General features: G+C 43.5%; 2 protein-coding genes across 3 annotated transcripts in view; both read left to right on the top strand.

Annotated features, from left to right (window-relative positions):
- The window catches only part of pttg1ipb (PTTG1 interacting protein b), a 57,087-nt gene that overhangs the window by 10,474 nt on the left and 18,799 nt on the right, over positions 1-27,814 (top strand). The window lies entirely within an intron of this gene.
- fmnl2a (formin-like 2a) overlaps positions 419-27,814 on the top strand; it is a gene marked incomplete at its 3' end in the record, with an annotated part of 59,073 nt that continues 31,677 nt past the window's right edge. For both annotated transcript variants that reach the window (XM_080019188.1, XM_080019189.1), the window contains exons 1-3: positions 419-931; positions 23,105-23,188; positions 26,970-27,050. In XM_080019188.1, the coding sequence (XP_079875314.1) occupies positions 818-931; positions 23,105-23,188; positions 26,970-27,050 (279 nt within the window). In that variant the 5' untranslated portion in view covers positions 419-817. The remainder of the gene's footprint in view (positions 932-23,104; positions 23,189-26,969; positions 27,051-27,814) is intronic.

Raw genomic sequence — 27,814 nt, 5'->3', positions numbered from 1 at the left:
TGCCTGTCTGTTGGTCTGTCTATCTATCTCTCTCTCTTCGTTTGTCTGTCTATCTATCTCTCTGTCTCTGTGTCGGTCTGTCTCTCGGTCTGTCTGTCTGCCACCTGTCTATTGGTCTCTCTCTGTCTCTGCCTGTCTGTTGGTCTATCTATCTATCTCTCTCTCTCTCTCTGTGTCGGTCTCCCTCTCTGTCGGTCTGTCTTTCTGTTTCTCGGTCTGCCTGTCCCTCCGTCCGCCGGTCCGTCCGCCCGGACTCAAAGTACCACAATGCACCGTAGAAACACCGTCTCTTAGCTACGCCCAGGCAGGGGGGCTCGTCCCCTGAAAGGGCTCATTGTGGAGCGGGATGCGGGCGGTGCGCGCTGCGTGGACCCGTAACGAGCTGCTCAGCACCGGGCCGGGGGGGGGATTAGGTTCGCGTGGCTCTTACAAGACGCGGGGTGTTGCTGAGCCTGGATCATGCGCGGCGTCACTATTAGCACCCGGGTGCGGGGCGGCAGTTGCGAGCGACACGGGTAGCGGCGACGCGTTCGAGTCGTCAAGTTTTTCGCCCCACTCCGCCCCCCCAAGTTGCCGTCGTGCGGAGAGAATGCGGCTCCAGGTTCCTCCCGGGAGCCTCCCCTCACATGTGCTGCGCGGCGAGCTGACCAGGACGGGGTGAGCACCAGCGGGCGACCCGAGCGCAGGCGACCGAAAAAAAAACAACAAAAACAAAAACAACAACAACAAAAAAACAAACACTCACGGATATCTGGGAGCCCCTATTCCCCTTCCCTTCGGAACTCCCAAGGCGGAAAGTTAGGGCGGGCGAGGCGACATGGGGAACGCGGGGAGTATGGACCAGCACCCCGACTTCAGGGGCCACAACATGCCCTCCAAGCTCCCCATGCCGGAGCAGAGCGAGCTGGAGGAGCGGTTCGCCATCGTACTGGTAAGCAGCCGAGGAACGCGTCGCCTCCCGTGTGTCACCGAAAGATGGATCCGTAGATCTGTTTGGAAAACTCCAAAAAAATAAACGTGTCCTCAGCCGTAAATAAACGAAGTGGAACTTGTGTTGTGGAAACCGCTTTGAAAAAACCGACGCGGCGTCATGTATTTGTGGCCACACGCACGTCGAACTTTCTGACGCCCAAACGCGCATTTAAATTGTTGATTCACGCGTGGATCCGTTGGTGGTCGTCTCCCTCGGAGTGGGGTGGTTTTTTTTTTTTGGTTTTTTTAATTGTGGTTGGGGAAATATATTTATGCGACTGTGGGATTTGTTCACCCTCCTCCGTTTGTGTTTTTATTTTTATTTTTTACTGTATTTATGGTTTATTATATTTGTTTACGTTTCTATATCGTGACGCGGAACGTTCCCCCTTTTCCGACGTCACTTGAACGCACCAGCCGTAGCCGTCGTACCGCGCAGTATTTCAACCGTCATATTTTTCCCCTGTGGACCATGTGAAATGTGTTTTTTTTTTTTTAAACGTTTGCAAATCGGCAGGTGTCGACTCCGAGTAGTGGTCAACATCTCAGCCATTGTTATTGTTGCTCGGGATTGGAATTTCCGATGAATATCAAACTCCCCCCCCACCCCTTAAAAATCGTTCTTAGTGGATTGTTGCGCCACTCTTTGTTCCCACCGGGCTTGAACGCCCCATATGATGGGCCAGCTGTGTGTGTTGAAGCGCTGCGCCACACGCGTGCTCCGCAGCGCGATTTGTGGAACGCGTCGTCGCGTAGAGAGGCAGGATTTTCAAAATAGATATAAACCTTACGACCTTATGTTGTACTTTCTTTATTCCCAGTGTGAAATTGCGCCAGTGAGTTGCTGCAAGTAATCCGAATAAAGTAATACAAAATGAAATGCAATTGGCATTATAGAATAACCTAAAAATGAACAAGAGACGAAACAAAAAAAAAAAAAAAAAGGAGAACGAGATGGATATTGACGCAAACTTAAAATGTTGCTATAATAAACAATAAACCTCTATAAATGATAATGATGGCGTTATTTGGCAACGTGCGCAAATTGGAAACCAACCAATTAAATCCACTCCCTTTTGACTCAACAAGTTGGCGGTCTGACAGTGCAGTCTCATTGATTTCTCGTGTTATAAACTTATAATTACTGGGGGTTTTGTTTTGTATTTCTTTTTTTGCACAGCGAGACGCAGAGGAAAGCGGACGAATCCAAATTGGGGTTGTCCAGTGCACAATAGCCTCTCCACACGTGCGAGCCACAGTTATGGGAATATGAAATCCAGCCACATTCAACAGCTTAACAGAAACATCTGTAGGCTCGAGGCAGTTACTGCTCTGTGACGACCCTTTCCCCCACTTCAAAAAGGTCTCCCTCAGCCATCCAGTGTTTCCCATTTGAGATGTTTCAGAACAGTGGTTCTCAACATGGGGTCCCTGGACCCCCTCCAGCTGCCCTTTGAGAGGTTCCAGGGGGGTCCCCAGCAAAATGATTAGTATTTAAACTTCCCCATCATTTCATTCACAAGGCGTTGGCAGCATTAGAATATATAATAATGACTGTTTTCATCCTGGTTTCCCTGTTATCCTTGTAAATATAGTGTGGACGGGTATGGAAGTTTGGACTAAACCATATCTTAAAAATACAAATCTCAGATTGGGTTCCCGGAGACAAATGTTATGAAATGGGGTCCTAAAGTGTTCTAGTGCTTATCAAACGGAGGGTTCTTGATTTATATTTAAAAAAAAAAGGTGGGGAATCACTGTTTTAGGCATCATTGCTTTGGTCGGCATTAACAGTACCTCTAAATGCTGTGTGCTTTATATGCCAACAGTGAACAAATGTCAGCCCCATTCTGACACATGTGTTTTCAAAATGAACTTTTCTTTTTTTTATATGTATATTTACCATTCAAAAGATACTTTTTACTGTTTGGAAAACTGTTTTTTTCCCTTTTAACTCTCTATCTATCTATCTATCTATCTATCTATCTATCTATCTATCTATCTATCTATCTATCTATTCCTAGTTTATGCCCTATTGCAAACTGTTAACATGTTTATATTTACTTCAGTGACTTAATTGGAGACTTGAGCATAGGATTGTAGCTCAACATGCACTCTTTTGTTTATAACAACAACCCCCATGCATCTCCATAATCCAGGCGTTCACTGTGAACCACAAAGGAGAGTTCTTGCTGATCAGGCGGATTTTCCAGCCCTGCACTGTAGCCTGTGAATAATGACCTACATGTCACAAGGAGTGCAGTCAGGCTGTAATGTTAAAATTTATGAAGTGACAAAATATGGGTCATACGTGAATTTGTCACACGGTCTAGTGCCCCAGTGAATGCAGCAGTGTAATCTAGGAGGCCGAATAAAACAAGCAGGGCAGAAGGAGGATTTAGACATCGGCAACCACAGGGTTTCCAGTAACTCTGTGCGGAAGAAAGCAAGAGGTTTCCCAGCTTCCAAACCTTCCCCGAGCCGACCCCCTTCTCTGCTGGCACAGACCTGGCTTTGTTTTCTTAAGAGGTGCAGTGGCACAAACCTGTTAGCCACTTAGCCCAAATTGGATCAGGTCGGCTGCAGGAGCCCAATCATAAAATGCGTGTCACAGTGTTCCAGTTGTGGTGTGATTGCAGCATGTCAGTGTGATGAATCCCGTCCTGTAAGCAGTCTCGGAACAGGGAGGGCTCGTGTCACCAGTACCGAGATATTGGATGGAGGAACTTGCATCGTAACTTCCGGCCGCCCGTGATCCGTCGGCTGTGATCTGTGCGTGCCAAGATGGGGAAAAAAATAATAATACGAGGGCCAGAATGAGAGCTTTTCGACTGGTTAGCAAAAAATCATCATCACCACTCGGTTTGCCAAAAAGCTCTACTTGTCCAACAGTGTGAGAGGAAAAATAAGACGAAACGAGATGAGTTAGTGGGCTCGCTCTTGAAATAACTATTTTCGTATTATGTCGGAACCTCCCTCTTACCTCCTTGTTGCCAGCACCAAGCCTTTACTCTTGGCAGGATGAAAACCCTTCAGCATTAGGAGAATTTAGCACTATAATCACACTACTTAGTGTTATTTACTGCCATTTAAACCCTGATGCGTGCCAGCCATGGCTAATGGCAGCTTGCTGGATTGATTGCATTAGTGAGTGTCAGCATGGGACCTCAGAAGCACTTCAGTTGAAATGGCTAATGTTGGGGAAGACACCTGTGTGTGTGTGTGTGTGTGTGTGTGTGTGTGTGTGTGTGTGTGTGTGTGTGTGTGTGTGTGTGTGTGTGTGTGTGTGTGTGTGTGTGTGTGTGTGTGTGTGTGTGTGTGTGTGTGTGTGTGTGTGTGTGTGTGTGTGTGTTACACACACACACACGGATGGGTCTTTTAACATCTGCTAGTCGGTTAGTTTCTTCCACATGTCCTCAAATGAGAGGTGAAGCAAATGGACAAGTTCTGTTTGCATAAGGGTCAAGTCACTCCCCTAAATAGGTTTGATCAGCATCCCAGTCCTGGATCAGAACCATTTGGATTAAAGGCTTGCGCTGCCTGTGTGACCACATTAAAGCGCTGACCTCCCTGTACACCCTGTCATTTTGCGGGGTTACGTCTAACATCAGGTTCCCGCTTTGTGCGCTGGAAAACACCTTTTTTCCAGGCGTTGCCATGTGACTTCCATGGTCAGAGCGGAACGACATAAACCCCAAAAGGGATACGAATGTGCACCTCCTCTCTAGGCTTCAGAACAGTCCCTCCGTGGGTTTATAGACATTTACATGACTCGGCCCAATGCTCCGCTGGGTTCAGTTCCACTCTTGTGCAGCAACACTAGTGTTGTCAGGCGAGAACAATTAGAATGCCGTAAATTAAACAATGGCCTCGACAAGTGGATCTATTGTTGCACATAACCTTGACCATGACGTGAGGCGAAATATAGGCCCAAACGTGCTTCATTTGAATCAGTGTAGACTAGTAGTTTTCCCACACAAGCCTTTACAGATGTGTCGTCTTTATTTTAAGTCTTTGATGAGCAGTTTGCCCTGCGCCCAAGGCCTGCAACCTCTGTATCCCTGGTTCTGATTAATGATGGGGTTGAACACAATAACGTCACCTTGAATCTCATACCCCTCGGTATGCCGGCGGTTAACACTCTCCCATATAACACCCAGGGAAAAATGGCGGTTTGCTTTCTCTTTCCCTCGCAAGCTTGTGCCTCTTTCCTCTTTGTGACAAAGGAAGTGAGACAGGTCGGAGACGTATCATGGAAATAATAACCTTCCTTATGTTTAACTTCTGTAACACAAAGCTGATATCCCAACGAAGGGAATTGGATATTCTTAAAGATTGATATTTTGTGTACTTGGTGACTAGTCTATGATCTACAACTATTATTCAGCTAGGCCATTAAAACGGAATGAAGTCGAGCAACAATGTCGTTGGGCTTTGTCTCTGTTCAAATGTATAAATTGAGATTCAAGGTTTTTCGGTTTTCCGTGAGTCGAATCTGATTGGTTGGTTCAAACGCGTCGCAGTGGAACAAGATGACTTTGTGGAGCAAGAATCCCAGCTGAGCAAACCATACAGTTCTCATGGAATGGGAATTAAACTGAAACCACATCTTGAACGTCATGGATCCCGATCCGGACTCAGAATATGCTGAATACCGTGCTTTCATGTCCGTGTAGTCGAGAGATTTGTTGCTGTTATTTTTCTTTTTCTTTTTGCACAAAGTTTCAGATTTTCCACCCATACACAGTATAAATAGATTTGGTTACCGGTAACACTTTGACTGGTCGTTCAGTCACATTGAGAACATTTAAAAAGGATTAATTCCAGATGTTTGCTGCCATTAGTTTATAATGAGGTGGACTGGGAATAGCAGAATTGGTCCTAAAACAAAATTCTCAGCAATTCCCAGGGTGCAAAGTGTCTGAATCACATTTAGATATGGTTTTTAGTGGTGATGGACAAATACCGCTGGTAATGGATATCGGATCGTTCGCAGATTAAAGGGGACCTATTATGCTCCTTTTTACGCTAGTTAATAAAGGTCCCGGAGGTCCCCAAAACATGTTTTTAAAGCGTTTTTTGCTGAAAATACCACTCAGATTATGCATTAGTCATTCTAACATGCCTCTATACCATCCTGTTCCAGAACAGTCTGTTTCAGTGGGTGGAGCCACCCTCCAGAGGCCCCCGAGTTCTGTGCGCCAATCACATTTGAGCATGGCTTCCAGGTCTTGTTGTATTAACACCGTAACTTTCACTGATTTCACCTTATCAGTCCACCAAAATCAGTTTCTGATCAGATTTGAGGCGAGAAATAAGCAGTTGTTGTTGCTGAAGTTGCTGAGTCTTCACTCATATTTGATCTACAAGGCAGAATTTAAAAGTTGGTTCCGACTTTCGTTTCCGTGCTGCAAGCTTGTGGGAGATGCAGAAACCGTACCAGGACGCACCAGGACTCTGGCACGGGGGGGGGGTTTGTTTCACGTAAACGTCAGAAAAAAATAATGCATCTACAATAAAAACACACTTTCTTTGTTTTTTGTTTTTTTGGAGAAATGCACAGTGGATCGCGTTCCGTAACCTACAGTCCATCTACCGCATACTTTTTATTTTTTTTATTTTATTTTTTTTTAGAAGGAAACACACAGCAGAATTCTTTTTAAAAATTCTAACATTTCCAGCATCTGCAGTTTCTTCACGGACAGTTGGTATTAAATCCTCTTTCATCAATTTTTGTTAGTTACTCAGATGGGGGCGGGGTTCTTATTCTCAATGTGTTCTCTTATGTCTCAATGTGACATAGTACTGAGACACAAATCCGAACGGCTTGTCTCGCCACATGATTTCCGAAATAGACAGCTCACAAAGAATGAAGTTATCTTATTTCACAGACTCTGTGTTACTTGGCCCATCACAGCTCAAATGTATGTGCACAAGCACCGAAAAAGTGAGTTTTATATAATAGGTCCCCTTTGAAATACGTTATTATTGGAGGATATTCCCAATAAAAAAATCTAATGGTAAAAACCATATCAAACATAGCAAATATTAAAGAAAAGCACCTTGATGTTCTAATTTGAGATAAATTTGATTTTATGGCAAATTCAAAAATCTAGGTTTATACTATTGAGTACAAGTACAGTAATTGATTGGATGGGTACTCAATTTCAGATTCAAAATGGATATTCATAGCAAATGAATGGTATCCCTAGTTCCAAGTCATAGTTCCACCATTAATCAATAAACCTTTTAATGTTTAGGCTACTGTTTACGTCAGTGATAAAGTCATAAGTGGCAAGGGAGAGTTGATCTTTAAAGTGAAAACTGTGCATCTTGCTTTAACTATAACATAACGCCTTATGGACTCATCTGAAGCATCAGATGACTGACTCTATGGCCAATTTTGCATTACAGTATTACAGCTAAGCTATAGTCGAAATGCCATATGGGGCCTGGGGCTTAGCAGTGGTTATAGCTGCTCCTCTTGATAGCCCCTCCAGATTGGTTTCAAGCTTCTTCGTGTAAAGGGACTCAATTTATTATTTCCAATGTATCTGAAATCAACCCTATATCGCTCCTATAACAGCCTCGGTGTGCAATTGTTGTCGATTTTGTCACATTGAGACGCTCTTCACTCTTATTTGTTTTACCTCAGACCAATCCGGTGCCGGGCAGATGGACAAGCTTAGCATTCCTCAAATATTCATGTTGACTCTTCTTCATTAAAAACAAGCCATTGTCTGTGAAGCAGAGGGTGCACAGTAGCTGTGTCCCGTGCAGCAGCCCAGTGGAACAGAGCTTCTATTCAGTGGAGAGCCTGAGACAGAGCCTGGCACTGCACCCAAAACTGGCAGGCTGCAAAAGGCCACCATCATCGTCACTGCAGTGTGTGTGTGTGTGTGTGTGTGTGTGTGTGTGTGTGTGTGTGTGTGTGTGTGTGTGTGTGTGTGTGTGTGTGTGTGTGTGTGTGTGTGTGTGTGTGTGTGTGTGTGTGTGTGTGTGTGTGTGTGATGGCGGTCAGCAGCGTTGAGTTGAAGTTGAAACCCCGGGACGCCTCCATGGCAATTAGCTGTAACTGAGTTAAACATGATCTTCCCTGGGGAGGAGGACATCCGGCGGTACGCTCACCAGTGCAACCCCTAAATAGTGGGTTGGTGGCTCTGAGATGGTGTGCGATAATGTGCTTTTTAACACCCTGAATCTGACCCTCTGGGCCTCGAGAGGGAGGATTTTGTAGGTAGGGCCATTGGCTCAAAACCACAAGCCGTTGTTCGTAGCTTTTATTTAACCGTTGTACAGTGCACTGTCTGATTTCACTTAATTATTTTGCTCACTGTTGTGTGGGTTTTAGGGAGGTCTCTAGTCAGGCAAAGTAGAGCGGGGTTAGCCAGTAATGTTTTTTTTTTTTTTTTTTAGAAGAAGAATCTTTAATTATCACACACCACACTACAACACATGCGCACACACACACATGCACATGCCTTGGATGGTGGCCGGTGAAATGAGGCCTCTGCATTTAACCCATCCCGGCTAGTCCTTCCTCCGGGGGGGCAGCCAGGAGCAGTGGGCAGCATTCGTTGACGCGCCCGGGGACCAGGTGACGAGTGTCCATCGCTGGTGAGACGATGATGCGTGAACGTTTTTGGTGGGGGTCCTTACTGACGTTAGGTGGAGGAAACCCCATGTGAGCACGGGGAGAACATGCAAACTCCACACAGAAAGGCTCCTATTTTGGGAGATAACCCGCCCTGAGCACGGTGCCAACCGGTGTAGTAACTGAACTGAATGGTGCTAACTGCCAAAATGAGCTGCAGAGCTGAATGAGTGTTTAATGACGGGTTTCTCATCACATGCACAGACGTCACATCCAGTACCTGCTATGTTTACGTCCAGCGACACCATTGTTAAAAGACTCCTTCATATGAGACGAGCTCAACACACATTTATATTTTTTTGTCTCCTTTCCGTGGCATCTTTTATTTCATTGTTTATTTTATTTTTATTTTTTTGTTAATCTTGTTACGTCGCTATAACGGATGCTTCCATACATTAATGAACAGAGCAGCAAGAAGAAATTGGAGAAACTCAAACAAACGGAAATGATAGCGGTCGCCTACGCATGACTTAGGTGACTCATTGTGTCCTTTGTTGTTACTTTTAGCTTTGCTTGTAACTTTCTCTCCAGGACTTCCTGGTGCCGATTCCAGCTCCGTCGCTTATGCAAACACAAACCGTAACCGAGCGCAAGCAGACGAGTCGCCGCGACTCGGCGCGACACGGAAGCACTTGGAAGTGGAAGTGAGGCTTAAGGCATCATACGCTGCATCCGTCATCATGCTTAACTTCACTCGGATAGTCTCCTAGTCACCCTTGATGCTGGCTCAATTACTCCGCTGGCTCAAGGTTGATATTTCTGTTTTGCTTACTAGGCCAAGCTTGCCTGCTCTGCCATGTTCTGTGGCACACGCCATATGTAAACACACTCCCACTACGTTTGCATGCTCAATTTATAAGGTGGTATGCTATCGCAAAGTCCCTGAAAGATGGTAGAAACATGTCTCATGAAATATAAATGCAAATACCAAACAACAAATCTCCGTTTCCCTTTCTGATATGAGCGCTTTCCAAAGTTGCTTGACTGACGTTTCTCAGGACAATTGCCTTTACTGGCTTAAGCCTTGCTCTTGGTTCTTGGCTTAGTCCTTCCAAGGCTAAGTTTTGTGTGTAGAGTGCTGACGTGGCTGATAAAGGCCACGCCTCATGCCTTCATATCGGCCACAGCCAGTCACGTGCATGGCCTCGGCAAAACTGGCACAACCAACGCACAATAGGAACCATAGAGTCACCGCTGGCACGCTGCCGCCGTAGTGAAGTGCATGATGGTCCGTTTCTGAGCAGGGTCCAAGGCAGCTGCGCTATAAAATGAGATTGTTAGGTCCAAGTGTTGCCAAGGAATGGGTGTAAGTTCACACAGTTGTTTAAAGTTCAGGGTGCTAAGCTTATGCATTTTTGCGGATTTTTTTTTTAATGTACACAGCGTGGAGCGTTAAAACAATAATACCTGATAAACCAAACAAAGTTAACCTTCAGAAGTGTCATTCTGACAAACAATGCCAGGTGCTGCTTTATCTTGTGATATTTTGATCATCCTTTTTTTGATTTGTTTCAGGACCAGGATATTTTTCATATATGTTTAGCTTTAAAATATTGGACAACCATTAATTATAGATGTATATAATGGTATGGTTTTATACATTGCGTCTGTATAGCTCCGTGAAATCCTTTTAACCAGTTCTAACAGAGTTATGGTCCACTTGGTGACAAAGTTGATAACATTTTCTCATCATTGGTCTTCTCCCGTCTATGCTTGCATACAGTTTGTTCCTAAAAACTGTTCTTTAATGCCGCCATGAGCCAGCCTCGGAAGCATCCTGATTCAAAAGAGGGGTTGTGTCGGGTAACCGAAACCCACATCTGCAGTGCAGACCAGGAGGCCATGTTCCACTTAAATGTACTGCTGGGATTTGGCTGATAGAGGCCTGGGTGACGGCTCCCCAGGCCCAGTACAATAGAGCTCTGTTGTTGCAAGCTTACTGGACAATGTGTTCAGCCCCCACACACTTACTCTACCTGTAGCAGTCGTGATGCTGATATGAAGATCAAGAATTGGGGTTCACGATGTTGTTAAGCTGGTATGACCTGTTCTTCTTATGTACATACTTTCTTCAGTGAATTTGGCTTCCTTCCTGGCCTATGCAGATTACAAATGCATATTTCTATAGACTGCACCTGCAGTTTAGAGATCATCAATCAATTTGTTGGAATGAGGAGTGGAGAGTTATGCTTTATTCAGAACACCTCACTGCTGAAAAGACTATCTACTCAGGTGACTTTGGGTATTACAGTTTATCACTGGTTCTTGGGGCTTTTATCTGCAATGATCCATTTATTTTTGTCAGCTCAGCCCAAAACAAGGTCAGAAATGTCTGCTGGGTTGCCAAGACCAGTCCTGGCCAAGGCGGGTGTTGCAGCTCCTAACCTGCTTTGAAAGCTCTGGGCCAGTAAGGTGTTAGGTTGCTGCTGGCTACTGTAGGAGATGCTGGTGGCTTATCATCTGATGTATACAAACAACAGTTAAGCTCATTTTAGTCTTTTCCACACCAGCCCCCACAAAAACACAGCAGATAAGCAGACTGCTTAGTTACTTTTTTTATTGATACATCACCTACAAAGCAAGGTCCATGAAGGAATGGAATTCCTGCGGAAGCTCCTGCAGATATGGAAGAACTTACCTGGCAAAGACAGATCCATGATTTCAACCCAATTTAACTCCATTGGGAGGATTCGGAACACCACTGCAAACCAGGTTTAATTGGCCAACATCAGCCTGACTCGGTATTTGCGCTTACTGTACGGGTGAATGGAAGAAAATCCCTGCAGCAATGTTCCAACATGGAGTGGGAAAGCCTTCTCAGAAGAGTGCTATTAAGGCATTTATGGGGGAAACTAACATATCGATGCCCATGGTCAAAGATGTTGAATGACCTTTTGGCCGTTTCATGTTCCGTCTGAATTGCCCAGTAGAAAGACGTTGTTTTCTTCCGTTTAGACCATGTTTTTATTTAACAAGATATTTAACTGGAAATGTGCCATTCCAGCCACAAGCGGTAGTGCTGAGTAGACGCAAGCCCCTAAAAACATGCATGTACTTTGTCCAATCGGGTGTATCCAAACATGGTAGTGGTGCCGCTTTTGTAATAGTAGTTCTTCTCAACTGGGGCATTTAGTTCTGATCGGAGAAGAAAATCCGCTCAGATATTTTGCGTGCACTACGCAAACAAGGGTTTAAAATACTTAATGCATAGTGATGCTATTTCTTGCACATTAACACTTTGAGCAAATTAAACATGTTAACAAAGAGGCTACATTTGTTTACTATAAATCTGTTTCATCAAAGCTTGATGTGTGCTTGATGTGGTACGAGAACAAATCAGATTACTATGTCTAAAAGGATTATGCTTAGTCTTCCACCAGCCTTAGCTCGTCTTCAACGTCTTTGTAAATTTCAGGAGTTAATCATTCTGATGGTCTTCGAGTGCTGCTTCGTGTCCACCCTTCTGTCATTTATTGTTGATGTTTTTCTTTGTTTTTAGGTCTTTTTGCAAAACATTGCATTTTATACAATTAAAGTAAACCTATGATATCATTCCCATGAACCACTACGTTTAAACGTTCCTTGAGCCCTTGTTTATCTCTTACACAAACATCTTTTCAGATTCATATTCTTTGTTCCCTGGAATTGGAACAGGGACTCCACCTCTGTCCATAGAATTTCACAACTCAACATCTGGCCTGGCCAGACCCTCCTCTGTGTGTGCATGTATCACTTGCTTTATTTGGACAGCTTCGTCCCGTTCCAAACCAACTCAACGAAATGTCTGGCATGTGCATACTGACAGCATGCAAGGTATTATACATAAAAATATTTTAATTGTCTTTTAAATGTTGCACAAACAAAGACTTATTTATTCACTCACTTATTTTGAGTTGCCATGTCATTCATTACAGTCCCCACACTAGATTTTCTTTTAAGGTGTGAATGCCAGTGTAGGATATAGGCTCACCAATGTTGTTTTGTTGGAAGATAATTTGGGGAGGATAAGGGATGAGTGCATACATTCTGATTGGCCATTTGGTCTACAGCCATTCCATTGAACAGCTTCAAAAACATAAACACAATGCTTCCGACAGAGAGGGCTGCCCAGCTAGCCGGCCTCTGAGCCGGGGCAGGGGGTCCCGGGGATTACAAAGATAATCTGAGGACAGACAAGGGACACCTGTGCCCCCGCAGAATGCCAAGGATTATGGAGGCACGCTGCGCTAATGAGGGGAGGACAGCATGGTTTGCTTAGCACACGCCTCCATGTGTGGGCGGTGCTGCTCAAACCTCCTCTGACACGATCTGTCCACTTGTTGCTTGTACGAACAGTGTGTTCAAAGATTGGGATCATTAAGGCTTGAAGGCGTTTCATGTTAAGTGTATTTCTTCATCTTTTTCCCTTGACAATATGGGGGAAAGGATAAGGAAATCAAATGCAGCTATGAAGAGCACTGGTGGGCTACAAAGTGCAGACATGTGTTTCACGCAAGGCGATAGTTAAGGGCTCCACATGTTCCTTACTATCATTTGTGCTCTGTGCATGGGCGTGAAGTGTTTTACAACTCCGGTACTGTTTTATTTTAACATGGCCTGCAGTCCTAGTCCCATGATTATAACATGCCCTGGAGACAGACAAACACACCCCTTTAGTCTCATTCTGCCTGATTCAGTTTACATGGTAGAACATTATGACAGGACAGTCATTTCCTGAATATTGAGCAACTTGAAAATGGGTTGTCATCAAAACCTGAAGCCAAACAAGGTGTGTTTTCGTGTTGTGGCATGTAAGAGTGCTGCTTGAAAACACGAGTATGAACGAAAAGGAAAAAAGATTGGGTTACATTGATTGTGCAAACTGTTCACGGGGTATTCGACCAGAGGATTTGATTTCTCAGGCACATGAATTGATTACGTCTTGGTTCTGTTGAACTCTGTACGCTGTCATTGCCTTGCCTGCAAAAGACCGACAGCCACCATCTGCAGGTTGTACGTTCTGATTTGCATGGGGCTTGATGTGTTGGCCAGCTCAGGAAACGATGAGGAAACGGAGTAACGCAAATAAGCCAAGTAACCAATCTGACTCGGAGCCCGTCCCAGCCATTTCCCAGACTATTTGCCGCTCTGGCCTCTGTCTGTCTGCTTGTCTGGAAGTGCAACAGCTGAAGCGGGCCGGGGAACAAAAGAAGAACCCTCAGTTATGTCATTGAGGAGAAGTGTTGAGAGTCACAAACGTACGTTTTGTCTTATAGTCGCTATTGCTTTTAGAGTGTCGGCATCGCACTACCAGACGACGCTGTGCCGTCATGAATAATGATAATGAATGATTATTTCACTAACACAATTATCTTGCAATTCTGGGCAAATCACAGCACATGCTGGAGGAATGAGGATAAAGAGCGTGGGTGTGTGTTTCTTAATGATTTCACAACACCCCGGCGTCCCGTCCATCCCTGTTCCCTTCTGAAATGGGAAGTGAACATATTGATGCGTGCCTCTGAAGACGGGCGGGCTAAAATGGGGGGGGGGGAAAGGGGCTCGGGCGGTAAAAGCTTATCCCCGTTTACTGTGGCAACAAAGAATTGATCTCGAGTGATGTAACATGAGCCCAAGCTGTGAAAGCACTCAATCTGAAGCTGCTATGCATATTGGTTTGTGGTCTGCTGTAGTTTGATGCATGGTAGGAGGGAGTCTGGATGGACTCGCCTTGTTTTGGGCATGGACCTTCCACTGAAGCGCACTCGCATATCTTAAGGACTTGCCATGTTCATGAAAAAATGTATTCTATACAGTTTAGTATTTAAAATTGTTTCTTTGACTCGATATTAGACATTAATATTCATATTTTCCCCAAACGCCATCCGTGCTTCATCCTCTGTCACACCAACCACCAAAAATATGTACCAGTGTTCCCCAGTCCAGCTCTCCTCACCTGATTAAATTACGAGCCACTCAATCCTGTGGCACTTGAATAGAATCGGATGTCCAATAATGGGGCGGAAGCTAATACGTGATGGACGAGGCAAACTCAAGTCCTGGATTGAGAAGCAGCGATGTGGCCTATTTGGCTTTCCAAGCAGCTGTTCAACGAAGGCCATTTCTTCACACACCTCCTGGGAAGTAGCGGGTTGTTGGAGGGCTTGGAGCCAAACGTCTGTTTCTGTCTTTCATGACTCACTCTGGCTAATGAGAGGTTAACTGGAGCGCTTCAAGGTTTTAAGACTTCTCCTGCTCCTGGAAGAGTTATAGAAGTAGAGCTCCATGGTCAAAGCCGTCTCATAGGCAATTATGTTACTATAAATATGATTGCTTTCAGTGATGTACCTTCTTGAGTGGAAATAGTTTACATAATTATAGACGGTAATTGTTCTAGCTATGGTTGAGTATTTTCCGATCGATCAGATCCATTCACTAATAGGCTGGTTTATGCGCCAAATCTTATCACAGTTATTGAAAACATCATCAGAGCTCTGAATACGGAGGAACCAATATTTAAGTATTATTTCAAATATTTTTGTATTATTATATTCCCAAATGACCCCACTAATCTTTTTAATTCACTGTATGTCCACAAATCCTTACAGGCCTTGACAGTAACTGTTGCCCTCGGCAACCAGATTGAGTCAGTTGTCAACCATTTCGTGGCCTCTGGTTGCCCCCTTTGGCCACCACCTTTTAACATAAAAAAAACATAAATAGGGACGGCAGACACAGTTGGAACCACAACGCTGCACATGTGCTGGTGCGACACCTGTTTTAGAGACAATGGCCAAGCAAATTAAGTTGTTTGACTGTGGGGTGAAAAGTTCGACTCACCGTCAACATCACAAACTAATGTGCAAATTTATTCAACTGACGAAGAACCAGATGAACCTGAACGGTAAAAACAAAACAAAAGGAAATTGCGGTAGGGCCATTTGAGAGAAGGACGCTATCTTGATGGATAAACTAGGGGACTCGTTCTGATACGTTACAACTAGACGTGGATGCGATTCTAGTCTCCGTTTGAAAGCGCTTCAAAGCAGGAAGCGATGCTGCGTTCGCGAGCTTGAAAAACTGGAAAGCGTGTCGGAGGTGATGGGTTCATTGGAACTTGGGAAACCGTTTTCTACCACCATACTGTATGTATATTTCAGACCAGAGTTTCCCCATCCTGGAAGATTTCAATTTACCGGACAAATGGGAGTGATTCCGGCCAAATATTATCTGTGCTTATTGAGTTTAAAAACAGTTGATAAGCAGTCTATATAGAGAATGACATCATCAAGGCATGTAGATGTATAATATTTTTTATTTAATATTCCCGTTGCATCTTGCAGAGTGCGGGAATGAACAGATCAGCAGATGCTTTTATCGAAATGACCACTTTGCACTAATTCAAATTCTGTTGAGGGGGAATTATTTTCAGCGAACATTATGACCGGTAAGATTTAAATATGTCAGACTTCAACAGATTTTCCTGGTAAAACAACGGCAAAACCGATAACGGAAACGCTGTTTCAGACTTGATTATTTTCTTTACCATACATCTGTTTGCATCCCTGTACAGTTAACTTAAACTAAACTACAACCCATTTTATTTTAAACTAGATAGAAAAAAATGAAAACTAACTGAAAGGATACTGTGTAATTACAAAACGAACTAAAATTTAAAAAAAAAAACAATAATACAGGAAATGTCTTTTGTTTTAGTCTTCTAGTCAATTTGTTCAAATTTGTAAACATATAGCCATTACAATACAATAACCAGTTCTTATCTCTGTAGACAGACAGCATTAATAATGAGCATGGCTCAGACCTCATCTGGTGGAGAGCTGCTTTTAAATGGAAAGATGCAAATTAGAATTTACCGTTGTTAACAATGAGGGGACAAACAGGACTGTTGAGATTATTATTGTTCATGTGGTGAGCATGCATATACTGTGTATTAGGGTGTAAGAAGGAGACAGGCTGAGACCAGGTGACCAGAGGAGTAGTGTTATCACAGCTCTAGTTTGTCTTGACTTGTTCAAGGTCAAGAGGTTATTTGTCACATACATTTTCACTGGGTCATACATATACGCAGTGAATTATCATGACACCCGGTGATTACGCACAATAAGCTCTGTAAGCTCTAAAAATACTAAAATGTGCATAATCGACACGAGGCGCTCGCGCAGGCAACCGCAAGGCGCGGCGCCACAATCGCGATTCTGGGTTCTATAATTATATAATAGAATTAATTGTCTTTGTTGTATTAAATATAGATTTATATCCTCCTAAATGAAATTTACCTTGTATTTTTTGGTGTTTCTTCCCTCCTGGAGATTTATATTCTGTAAAGTATCAGATAAAAAACAAACTACAAAGCATTTTGTTCAGTTACCGTAATAAAGCTTTTTAAACATTATTTTATGTCACATTTTCATTGTTAAGCTGACCTATAACTGCATAGTATCTTAATTACTCAGAATATAAGGCCAATGTGTAATGGCAAAGCTGATGCCTGGTTGATGCCTTATTAGAGTGATCAGTGTTTTGGGATTTAGGCAGGGCAGGAAGGGTGTCATTTCTTATTTTTATAGGAAAACTCGCTCGTGCTCCGATGCATGCACATGGAAAGTAAGAACGCACTTTGAGAATTGTGACTGTTTTCCAATCCTTTAGAAAATCAAAATGACAGTATTGAGATGTAATTCATGGATGATAAAAGTAGTTTAGCTGTAGTGATTTTAAGTTGGATTTTTTTCTCCTGCTTTTGAGTTAAGAGTGGATAAAATATATATGTGTAGTATAGTTGGCAAGGAAGATATTTAGATCTGATTTATTGATCAAATCCTTAACGTATACATTTACTATGGTCCACTGCACCTTTTTATAACGGCATCTGCAGATACAGATAAGTGTCCGATGTATTATATGACTCATAATATTGGGAAGCGATTGGAATAACATCAGGCTCTGAAATTTTAAATAAGATCAAGCCATTTTAGGTTAGGCTTTTAAAAAGCCTAGCTTTTTACATCCTTCTTATTGTGGTTCCACCATTTTCGAACAAAACCCAACTCTCCTGGGATTTTGTCTTGAGTTCATCAATAACAGTGCGATAAACAAACATTAAAAAAAAAAAAAGTTTAAATATGAGCTGTATACAACAGAAGGGTATCTGTTAGCAGTGCCCAGCGAACCTTGAAGCAACAGAAAACCGTGTTGGACTTGTGAAGGCAGAAGGGGTTCTACGAGGGCCGGGTCCCATACCTCCATATAGAGACTTTGATGATATTTGGGGGATGACTGTCGGTGCTTTCATTAGATATTTACACACAATATTTGCAAAACAATAATTAGTAACATGGATATTACGACCAAGCAGCTAGAGCGAAATTGCATTATTTACTGTGATTCAGCCTTAAAGTCAACATTTAACTATAGACTATTTAACAAGCCTTACTATTTAACCAAAGATATTATGAAGAATCCAAGACCTGTAGTCCCATTTTACGGCATCGATATTATATATAACTGTCTCGCCCAGCCCCAGGTCCTACCTGTCTCGTCTCCAGATAGATGTACCTAACACAGTGGCCAATGAGTATAAATTCATGTCTAATAATTATTACATCCATTTATGCATATTCACTTCTGTTTATGTTGAGTTTGTTTAGAGTTGAAATTCCAAATGGCTTTATACACCTGTATCTACAACCTGAAGGAGGAGGTGCTGAGAGATAATTATTTAGGTGACTGAACTTCACAACTTGGATGTTGTGTGTGTGTGTGTGTGTGTGTGTGTGTGTGTGTGTGTGTGTGTGTGTGTGTGTGTGTGTGTGTGTGTGTGTGTGTGTGTGTGTGTGTGTGTGTGTGTGTGTGTGTGTGTGTGTGTGTGTGTTGAATTATTCAAAGGGTGCTGGTGTAGCGTCTGACCCCATCCAACCCAAAACATGTCAAATCCCTTTTACTAGAACACACATATATAGTTGGTTTCCTGTCACCACTTATTTGCGCGCTGGGAGGGCATGAAAGCTTGTCAAAGTATTTTTTTTATTTTCTTGCCAAACTTGGAGCGAGACAGGAAGCCCCGAAGCTGTGTGGTACTGGCGAGGATCGCATTAAGGCATCTGAACCAGTCTGCGAGAACATAGCGCCCGCCTCAGTAACATCACCCCAAATCCATTAGTCCCTGGGCCAAGGGGTCACCCATCTCCCAAATTTAGTCAGAGTAGCCCAGAAATGACTTGAAATTCATGAATTAACCAGTCCCCGTCCTACTTGTTTTTAGCGGACCTGGGCTCCGCTCTCCCTTGCTGCGGATAATATTTTAGACTAAAATTGCTTTTCTAACCGCAACAACTTCTCAGGTGTCAGGGTTTGTACAGTATTGTAGAATAATGTCGAGAATAATGGAAGGAAAGTGTGCAGAGAAGTGCCAGTGAGTCTAGCAGTGTGCTACCAAATAGACTGAGTCAATAGAGCTCCTAAATCCCAATTCCCTGCCCTCATCCCAGCAGCGTTCAGGCCGACTCACACACCTCCTGAATACTAATGATCCGCTCCGTCCGTCCTGAGAGCAGGAATCAATGGCTCCTGCCGGGCCTTTGTGGAAGATAAAACAGTCTTTGAAGAATTAAAATGTTTTGTTTTTTTTTAATCCGCTGAATACAATGGAATTGCATTTATTTGTGTTCATTAAGTTCATTAATTTTTCCAAACAAAATCCATTGCCAAGTTGTCCTAAATAACATAAGAAACCTTTTTTTTTTTTCGAACTCACAGCATTTGAAGTAATGAAAGTTGATCCTGAATTCAATGTTTATTTTTTCACTTTATTTTTACTTTTACATTTTTTTGTTTTACCCTAATTAGCTTTTCTACCAGAAAAGACAATAAGGCAAGACTTTTTTTTTCTCCTCTGAATTTGAGGTAAAGACAGTTTATCTGACCCGTATTAAATGTATTTGCTTTTTTGATTTGTATTAAAAAATATATATTTTTGCCTTTTTTTAACCTTCTCCTAGCTTATAATAATAATAAAAATAATAATAATAATAATCATAATAATAATAATAACTAATAATATATACTTTATTAACCCCTGTGGGGAAGTTAGTTCTCTGCATTTACTCATCCTAGTATCTGATCCTAGTAACTGATGTATCTAGGAGCAGTGGGCTGCCACCTGCATGGCAGCGCCGGGGGAGAGGTTTGGGGGGGTTAAGTGTCTTGCTCAAGGACACTTCAGCCTGCTACCAGCCGGGCATCGAACCGGCAATCTTCACCAGACAACCTCCTGTACCCCCTGAGCTACTGCCCCCTGTAATACTGTGGTTCAGATCCTACACACTTACAGTCTAATCTCAAATGCACCAGCATATGGACTGGAATTATGCCTCTCTATTGACGCTGCATTAGTTAACTGAGATTGAAATACATGATGCCAGATTATATAGACTTAATATATAGCGGAGACATTAACAATAATATAGTACCACGGCGCACACACAACCACGCTCATTAAACCACAGACATGAGGTGGGGATCAGTCGACTCACTCCATCTCTGCCTCCATCCTGGAATCACTTGGTCATGGAAATGGACTCGGGCGTGAGAGATTCCTCATCTGTCTATCTTCGTCCCTCCCCACGTGCGAATCACGTGCACTTCTGCAAAATCCTGTGCTCTGAGAATCGTTGGCTCTGTGCTGAGCTCTCATTGGTGGATTGGTGGACTGATTCATCGCAGAAGAGGGGAAAGGAACCCTGTTTTTCCCCCTGTTAAGCACCGGAAAATATTCCCCCCAGACACCATTTGTTGCCTGTAGAATAGAAGGCAAATTGTCCAAATTCATGGGAGCCTGAACTTTACATGTTGACAAAAAAGCCTTTTATCTAACTTTCCCTGTCGGCTTCATGCTTGTAGGCTTCACATTTTTACTGTGTAGACTACCACGGATTGCAGAGCATTAGTTCAAGGTAGCTTCATATTTTTATTTTATTTATTTTTATGTAGATTTAGCTCTATTGTTGTTTGGAGATTCATTACTGTGGATCAACACGCTACAGGTTGGGTCTGGGGCTGAACGATTTGGGAAAAGAATCAAATTGCGATTTTTATTTATTTTTAGACCGATATTGCAAATTAAGTTCTTTCTCTTCTGTATCATTCGCCCACAACAAGCAATAAACCTTTCTATAGTATAACCAACACAACATTTGATACAGTCAACCTATAAACTGTTATTTCCTGCAGGTCAGGCCCATGTCTTATGATGAGATGAATTGATGCATAAATAGATATGAATAACATATCTTTATTTCACTATTGAATTGTAAAAAGAAAAGCCCTCAATCACAGTAGAATATTGACTCATTGATTCAACTGCAAGCCTTGTTATTGTTAAAATCTGAAAATTAACATTCAAAAAATATGTAGTTTCAGCAGGAAGTAATTTTTCTTTACAAAAAATGTTGCAGGCATATCTCCACAAACACAAAGCGCGGCTCCATGTTCCCAGGGACAGCTTTATGCTCATTAAAAAAAAAAAAAAAAAAAAAGGTTAATGAAAACAGACTGAGTGTTCTGGAAGAGGCTCCATCCGGACTCCACAGGTGTTCCGGGCTCTGCCAGCAGCAGACAGCGCACCGCAGCCGGGGCCGGAATACCGGGTCTCACCGGGGCCAGGGGGCAGCGCGGAGGTTTGGTTAAAACAGCCGCTATAGGCGGGGGTGGTAAGAGAGTCACAGAGAAAGTGTCCCCATTACGCACGCTTTGGTTCTATAGGCGCTTGTTTCGTTCCATAAGGAGACGTAAAATAAAATTAAAACACACTGATCTGGCGCAACGATTGCGCTGATCTTGGTTTACCGTCGGAGAGAAAGACAGCTGCGCAGAATGCGCACCTGTCTCCCTCTTCACACATCCCCCCTTGGGATGGCGCCCTAGGCGGCCGCCTTTCTCGCCTTGAGGAAGAGCCGGCCCGATTAAATTGTGTGACTTAAAACTTTTAATCGCAGCCTTTGCAATTTGAAAATTGCGTTCTATTCATTTGTGATGTCGGTTTGATTTTGATTAATCATTCGGCCCTAGTTGGGTCACATGGTTTTTTGCATGCATCGGTGTATTTTTGTGCAAATGTGGTGCAATTGGGCAATATATACTGTTTATATGTATTTTTTTATAGTTCAGATAGTTTCCTACGCACATGAATACAGAGTAAAACTTCCTGAATGCGTAAGGGATAAAATGCCCAAGACCTACAGGGACATTACATGAAGCAGATGTCGATAAAGAAAAGTAGGGCAAACGGAAAAATAAAGCATTGTGCAATCCCTTCTGGACAGTGACGGTGTCGATTTTAACGCGTTGTTGAGTTTTAAACCAACGACTGGATCGGATTTGTCAGTGTTATGAAATAACAAAATTATGATAACTCTCCAAACAGGAACGACAGTTGAGAGAACATTACCAGGATAATGCTCCTCATCCTGATAATAGACTTAACACCCACAAACATCTCCCTGGTCTGTTTGTCTGTCTGCCTGCCTGTCTGTCTGTCTGTCTGTCTGCCTGTCTGCCTGTCTGTCTGTCTGTCTGTCTGTCTGTCTGTCTGTCTGTCTGTCTGGCTCTGTTTTATTTTTCTACTTTTTTCTGCTTTCTATTTTTCTTCTTTCCTCCTACTCTCTACTACCACTTTACCTAGTTTTCCTGTTGGTGTACTGAGTCATGTTGAGTCCATCTGATGACAGTGAGTCTCAGAGGGCTCTGCTTTGAGCCATCGGCTCAGACAAAGGGGCATAGATGCTTCTCCTCTCATTAAAGAGGGGCCCGCGCTCCCCGGCTCCTCGTCCTTCTGCCGCCATGTCGCTAGATATCACTGCGGGCTAATTGGCAGGACGGATATTTCGGGATCTTTCTCTTGTCGGCATCCTTGTTTTGCACCCCAGTTACATTTTGATTTAAGTCGCAGTGTGAGGGCAGGTGTGGCATGGGATGGTATAGTGTATTCATTTTTTGATTGTTTGATTAGTATTATAACGAAAAGAATCCTGACAATTAGGGCTGTCAAACTATTAAAATAATGAAAAGCAATTTGAGATGGTATTTGTGTGATTATTCACGATTTATAAATGTACTCAGATTTGATAGAAAGAACATAGAAAGTGAAAGAGCAGGCCCACAAACATTTGAGTTTGGAACTAAAACTGTTTAAATGGTAAAAATAGGACAATGAGTTAATGGTGAAAAAAAGAAACGGCGTTAAAAAAACCTGAAAGCCTTGGAAAGCCAGGCATCCCAAAAAGATGGACTCAGGAATACCGTTTCTGCATTAAATTAGAAAACAAAGAAGCACCATATCACATTTCCTTGAAAATCCCCCATAGCTATGTATCGGCTGAGATCATTGTTTAAGATTCCCAGTTTCACTGGATTAATTTGACGGATGACATTTCATTATCAGGATCCAATTAAGTATGACCTTTTTTCCCCCCCTACTTTCAGAACTCGATGAACCTTCCTCCAGACAAAGCTCGGCTCCTGCGGCAGTACGACAACGAGAAGAAGTGGGAGCTCATTTGCGACCAGGTGAGCGCCGTCTCCGTTGTCTTCCAATTCAGAAAAGACATTTAAATCTCTAATGGTGTGTGTGTGTGTGTGTGTGTGTGTGTGTGTGTGTGTGTGTGTGTGTGTGTGTGTGTGTGTGTGTGTGTGTGTGTGTGTGTGTGTGTGTGTGTGTGTGTGTGTGTGTGTGTGTGTGTGTGTGTGTTATATGGGACAAGAGATCGTCTGAGATTTTGGTTATTGTGATATAGTGCTATGTTGTGTTTAAGGAGCTTTACAGTAAGGTAATACACTTTTCTGAACTTCATAGATGGTTCTCGCTGCTCTAATCAAAGCGCGAATGGTCATTGTATTGTGATATTTCATTTTGTCAATATTTCAGACTTATAAGGCTTCTTTTCTTCCACTGTCCCCTATCCCAGCAGCAATGCTTTATAAAATTACCAATGAAATCCCTTCTCTCAAAGCATATTGTGGCAGATCTGCCTGCCACAAGCTACCCGAGTGGCGTTTTCAAGGCACTCTGACACAGAGACACAGGCAATGGGGTTGAAAAGTACCCGTTTTTTGTAGAGTTTGGGCAAGCTGGAGCAAATGGAATCGTGTCAGGACAAGGGCTCCTCTCCTGTGTGTTTGGGGATGCCGGTTTTATCTGTTGCTTGTTGATTACTCTAACGAGCAACAGGCGTACAGCCACCCTGATCCTGGGCCCAATTACCTATACCCAAGACAGGTGTGGCTGCTTAAACCACACCACCCCAACGCCACACATATTTTGGAGAATCAAATGTTTTTCAAGATCAAGCTCTTAATGTTCTGCCTCCAACACCAAAAAGGGCAGGTCCCGTCCCGCTGTGCCTCGTGATCCTCCTGCCCATGCTCCATTGCCCCGTCCTTTTATCCAGAAAGTGCCTCCCAGGCTGCCGAGGCCACGCTGGTCAAGTAGGTTAAGTGGCGCAGCAGGGAGCGCACGCACCAGTCAGTCAGTCGCCTAAAAAGCTGAGTCTGCATCATAGCCGTACGTGGGAAGTAACACGGCTCTGGAGGCTTTGGTGGCAAACGACCGTCTGAATGCCTCCATGCCAGTCTGCTTTCTGCCTCCCTGAACAGAGGAGGAAGGGGGGAGGGAGGGCGGGGGAAGAAAGAAAGAAAGAAGAGCGAGAACCACAAACCACCCGCTCCTCATTGACGGGCAGCGACCCTGAAGGGATCTGTACCAGAGAGGGTCCGCGGGGTGGTTCGCCAGCTGCTGAGCTTCCTGTTCTGTTCACACCGGAGTTTATGTCCGCTGACACTCACGAAGAGGGGTAAAAAGGTTTGGCAACCTGTTGCCCAGCTCCTCAAAAGATTTTAGATGTTTCAGACGCCATATATAAGAAGTCTTTATAGGGGGAATTCCTCAGCCAAATATTGGGACTTCATGTTATATATGTGTTGGGTTTGTTAGTAATACAGAAAACAAACCTATCATGTGGCCTCTAATTTATCACATTCTACTCATGTTTTTGCAACAAAACCAAACCAAAAACACCACAACTGTTGAGTGGGTGAAATATATGGCAACCCGTTCTCCTCAAGAGTTTTCTTTAGCAGAAAGCCAATTTGGCCTCTATTTTATCATATCAAAGCACACTCTGAGTGGGTGAAATATTTACCCTCACACATCATCTGTGACCCTCCTTTCATAACCATGGCAGCAGTGATGGATGGAATGGAGATGGCAGGTTCATCTCATTTCAAAACCAGTTTCCCCGGAACGGCTGCCGCAGGTTGAAATATAAACATATTCAGGGCAAATATGAGTTTTTATGAAATTTAGAGACCGCTTCTTGAAAGGAAGAGCTGGAACCCAACAGTAGAACCGAAGGAATATAGTTGGTTAAGCAATCAGCAATTTCTTACTGACAAAATAGTTTACCTAGGAGAGGTATTCCACCAGTTTCTTTCAAAGGAGTCGACGCAACGTTAATCTGCTCATGAATAACTTTGCAATAGGTTGTCTGTACTCTGTAAACAGCAATCTTGTTTTATCACATACTTTTCATGCTGACTTGTAGTACTATCTATTCATTGATTATGATGTCACAAAGGGTGATGCCGTGCGTTTTAGTTTGCCAGCTGTCCCGATAGAATCATCAAATTGATTTTTATAGCGTTTTGGAATGGCCTATCAGATCAAGCAGGCTGGGTACAGCGGTGTAATATATATATTTTTAGTTGGGCCTAGATGTGAAGCAGAAAGTTGATAATCCAGTCGTATGCAATGATTTTGTTCAACGTGTTTTCTGGAGCTATTTGACAGCCTTAGACAAGTTACAAGTTAAGCCTTGCTTCCCTTTCCTGTGAACTTTGGGGGTCAGACCGTAGGGTTTGGAGCCTCTGTCCAAGAAGATAATGTCAAAACAATTGAACACAGTGTCACATCTGTTTTTTTCTCTCCATGGGCTTCTGCTTTTATGGGCAAAACAAGGAGTCCATCTACCCTAGACTGTCTTTATAGCTTCCATAGAGTATTGAGGTACATAGCCCTTGTAGACAGTATAATGTGCTTATGTGAATCAGCGTTTTCTGTACAATACATCCCTTAAGTCTCGACTGTCTTCATTTACGCTGCTCTTCAATCTACATCTGCTTCCCCTCCTTTCCAAGGGTTTTGCTCATTGCCAGCCAAACATGCAAACAGCATTGGATGACAGTATGGTCCCTCGGAGCCAAACCTCTTTCCTGATGTCGCTGTCTTCTTCTTTCCTGTTATTGTGAGAGTCATACTTGGCTGGCTGCAACAGAGGGGAATCTGCTGATCGTACAGAGCGTTGCACTGGCTTAGCTGCAATTGAATAGTCAGCTATTGGAGATGATGCTTTTCAATTGTTAGCTTGCGAGGAAGCGTGGTCGGTCCTATTTCCCAACAATCCCAAATGAGGATAAGACATTACAGAAGCTCTAAACCAGACATTTCCATGCAACACACAGTAAGCAGGTTTCTGTAAATGGCATGGATGCTATTTCTTGTAGGCCGTGATGCAGTAAATCTGGTTAGCATGTTACGTCATTGTCCAGAACCGGTGATCCTCCTAGTACACTTACTCTGATCCAAGGTTCCCGCTCAGCGCGGTGATCCACAGGCTGCACTAATCTCTCCTACATTGTATTGGGAACACAATGATAGGGGATTTGACCGAAAACCTGTTGGCCCATTTGCTCGGCACAGGCTCTTCAGGACTAAGATCCAAACATGTGCATCCTGCTGTGTTGATTTCCCCCAAGGTAGTTAATCAAATCGTACCATTTTCTAAAGAGGTAAACAACATTTTGAATGGCTTTAATGTCTGCAGTTTATCACAGTGTGATCAGGGTGTGCAGGGTTGATGAATGTCACAGGCTCATTTCTGTCTGATGGCTGAGCACTGATGGTATGTGGTGATACTTAACATAAAGCAAGAGTCCCTTTCCTCTCTTCTCAGAGTATCAGTTCATCACACTCAAGGCCTTGTGCTTAAGTATAGCACCGTACACAAAGGCTGGTCATGTCCACAAAAACAAAAAGAAGCGGGAGTATCATTGTGCTGCATTTTGGTACAATCTGTTTTTTGCATTGATTGGATGGTGACTCGCAGTGACTGTTATTTACTCAAGGCCCATTCATTTTTAGCCTTGTTCGGACAAGGGCTCATGTTGGAGAGGGCTCAGACAAGTAAGTGCCGCTCTTCCCGCAAAAGACGCTAATCAGTTGTTGAGCCCGAAACATCGGGTCATATCGTTTCTCGCAGTCATCCTCCCTGACCCTGACAATCTCTTTTCACAGGAGCGATTCCAAGTGAAGAACCCCCCCCACACGTACCTCCAGAAGCTGAGGAGTTATCTGGACCCGGCGGTCACAAGGAAGGTGAGCGACCCGACCCCTCTATCTCTGTCCTCTTTCATGGCGTCAGCCCCCCCCCATCCCCCCCATCCATCCACCCCTCATGCCAGGATATCCCTCCAGCTCAGGAGAGATGGCACCTCGGCTCGGGGGCAAAGCAGGGTCGCCGAAGAACAGATAACGCCGCTAATTTTGGTTTCTCACGGCGAGATAGCGGGCAGTGGGGAGGCGTAAGCATTTCTGGTGGCTAAGTAAATGTTGAAATGGCAATTTCCCTATACATACATATAGATACATTATACATAAAAATAATTGAAAAGGAAGTACCATCTATTGAGAAGGCTGTCATAACTTGGTATTGCAGATGGTAAATTGAATTGAAGGAATTTTTATTTTATTTTTTTGTTACTAGAAGTTTACCAATGCCAGCAATAGTGAGATGGGATTACCTCACAGCAACCAAAGGATCTAACCGGTGTCCCAGTGCCAAGGCAGGATGATGAGATTCATCTGATGTCATGTAGCACTTTATCAGGGGGGGGGATAGCCAGAGACACAGCAGGCGTTGGCTGCTTCCCCTCGTTCCTGGACGGGGGTGGAAGGGAAGGGACTGTGGGGAGCGTTTTCATGGAGCTCACTGTAAGCCAGCTCTCAGCCTTGGCCAAAATGAAGACTCTGTGGCTCGGTATGAGAAAGGCAGAGGAGAGCCTGGAGATGGACCCATCTCTGTGATAAACAAATTAGACCACAGACTCTGCCAGAATAACCCCAAATTGCTATATATAATT

This window comes from Zeus faber (assembly GCF_960531495.2).
Source record: "Zeus faber genome assembly, chromosome: 18".
In the NCBI taxonomy this organism is placed as follows: domain Eukaryota; kingdom Metazoa; phylum Chordata; class Actinopteri; order Zeiformes; family Zeidae; genus Zeus; species Zeus faber.
The sequence above is the reverse complement of the archived record's forward strand: the minus strand, read 5'-3'. Positions and strand labels throughout refer to the sequence as shown.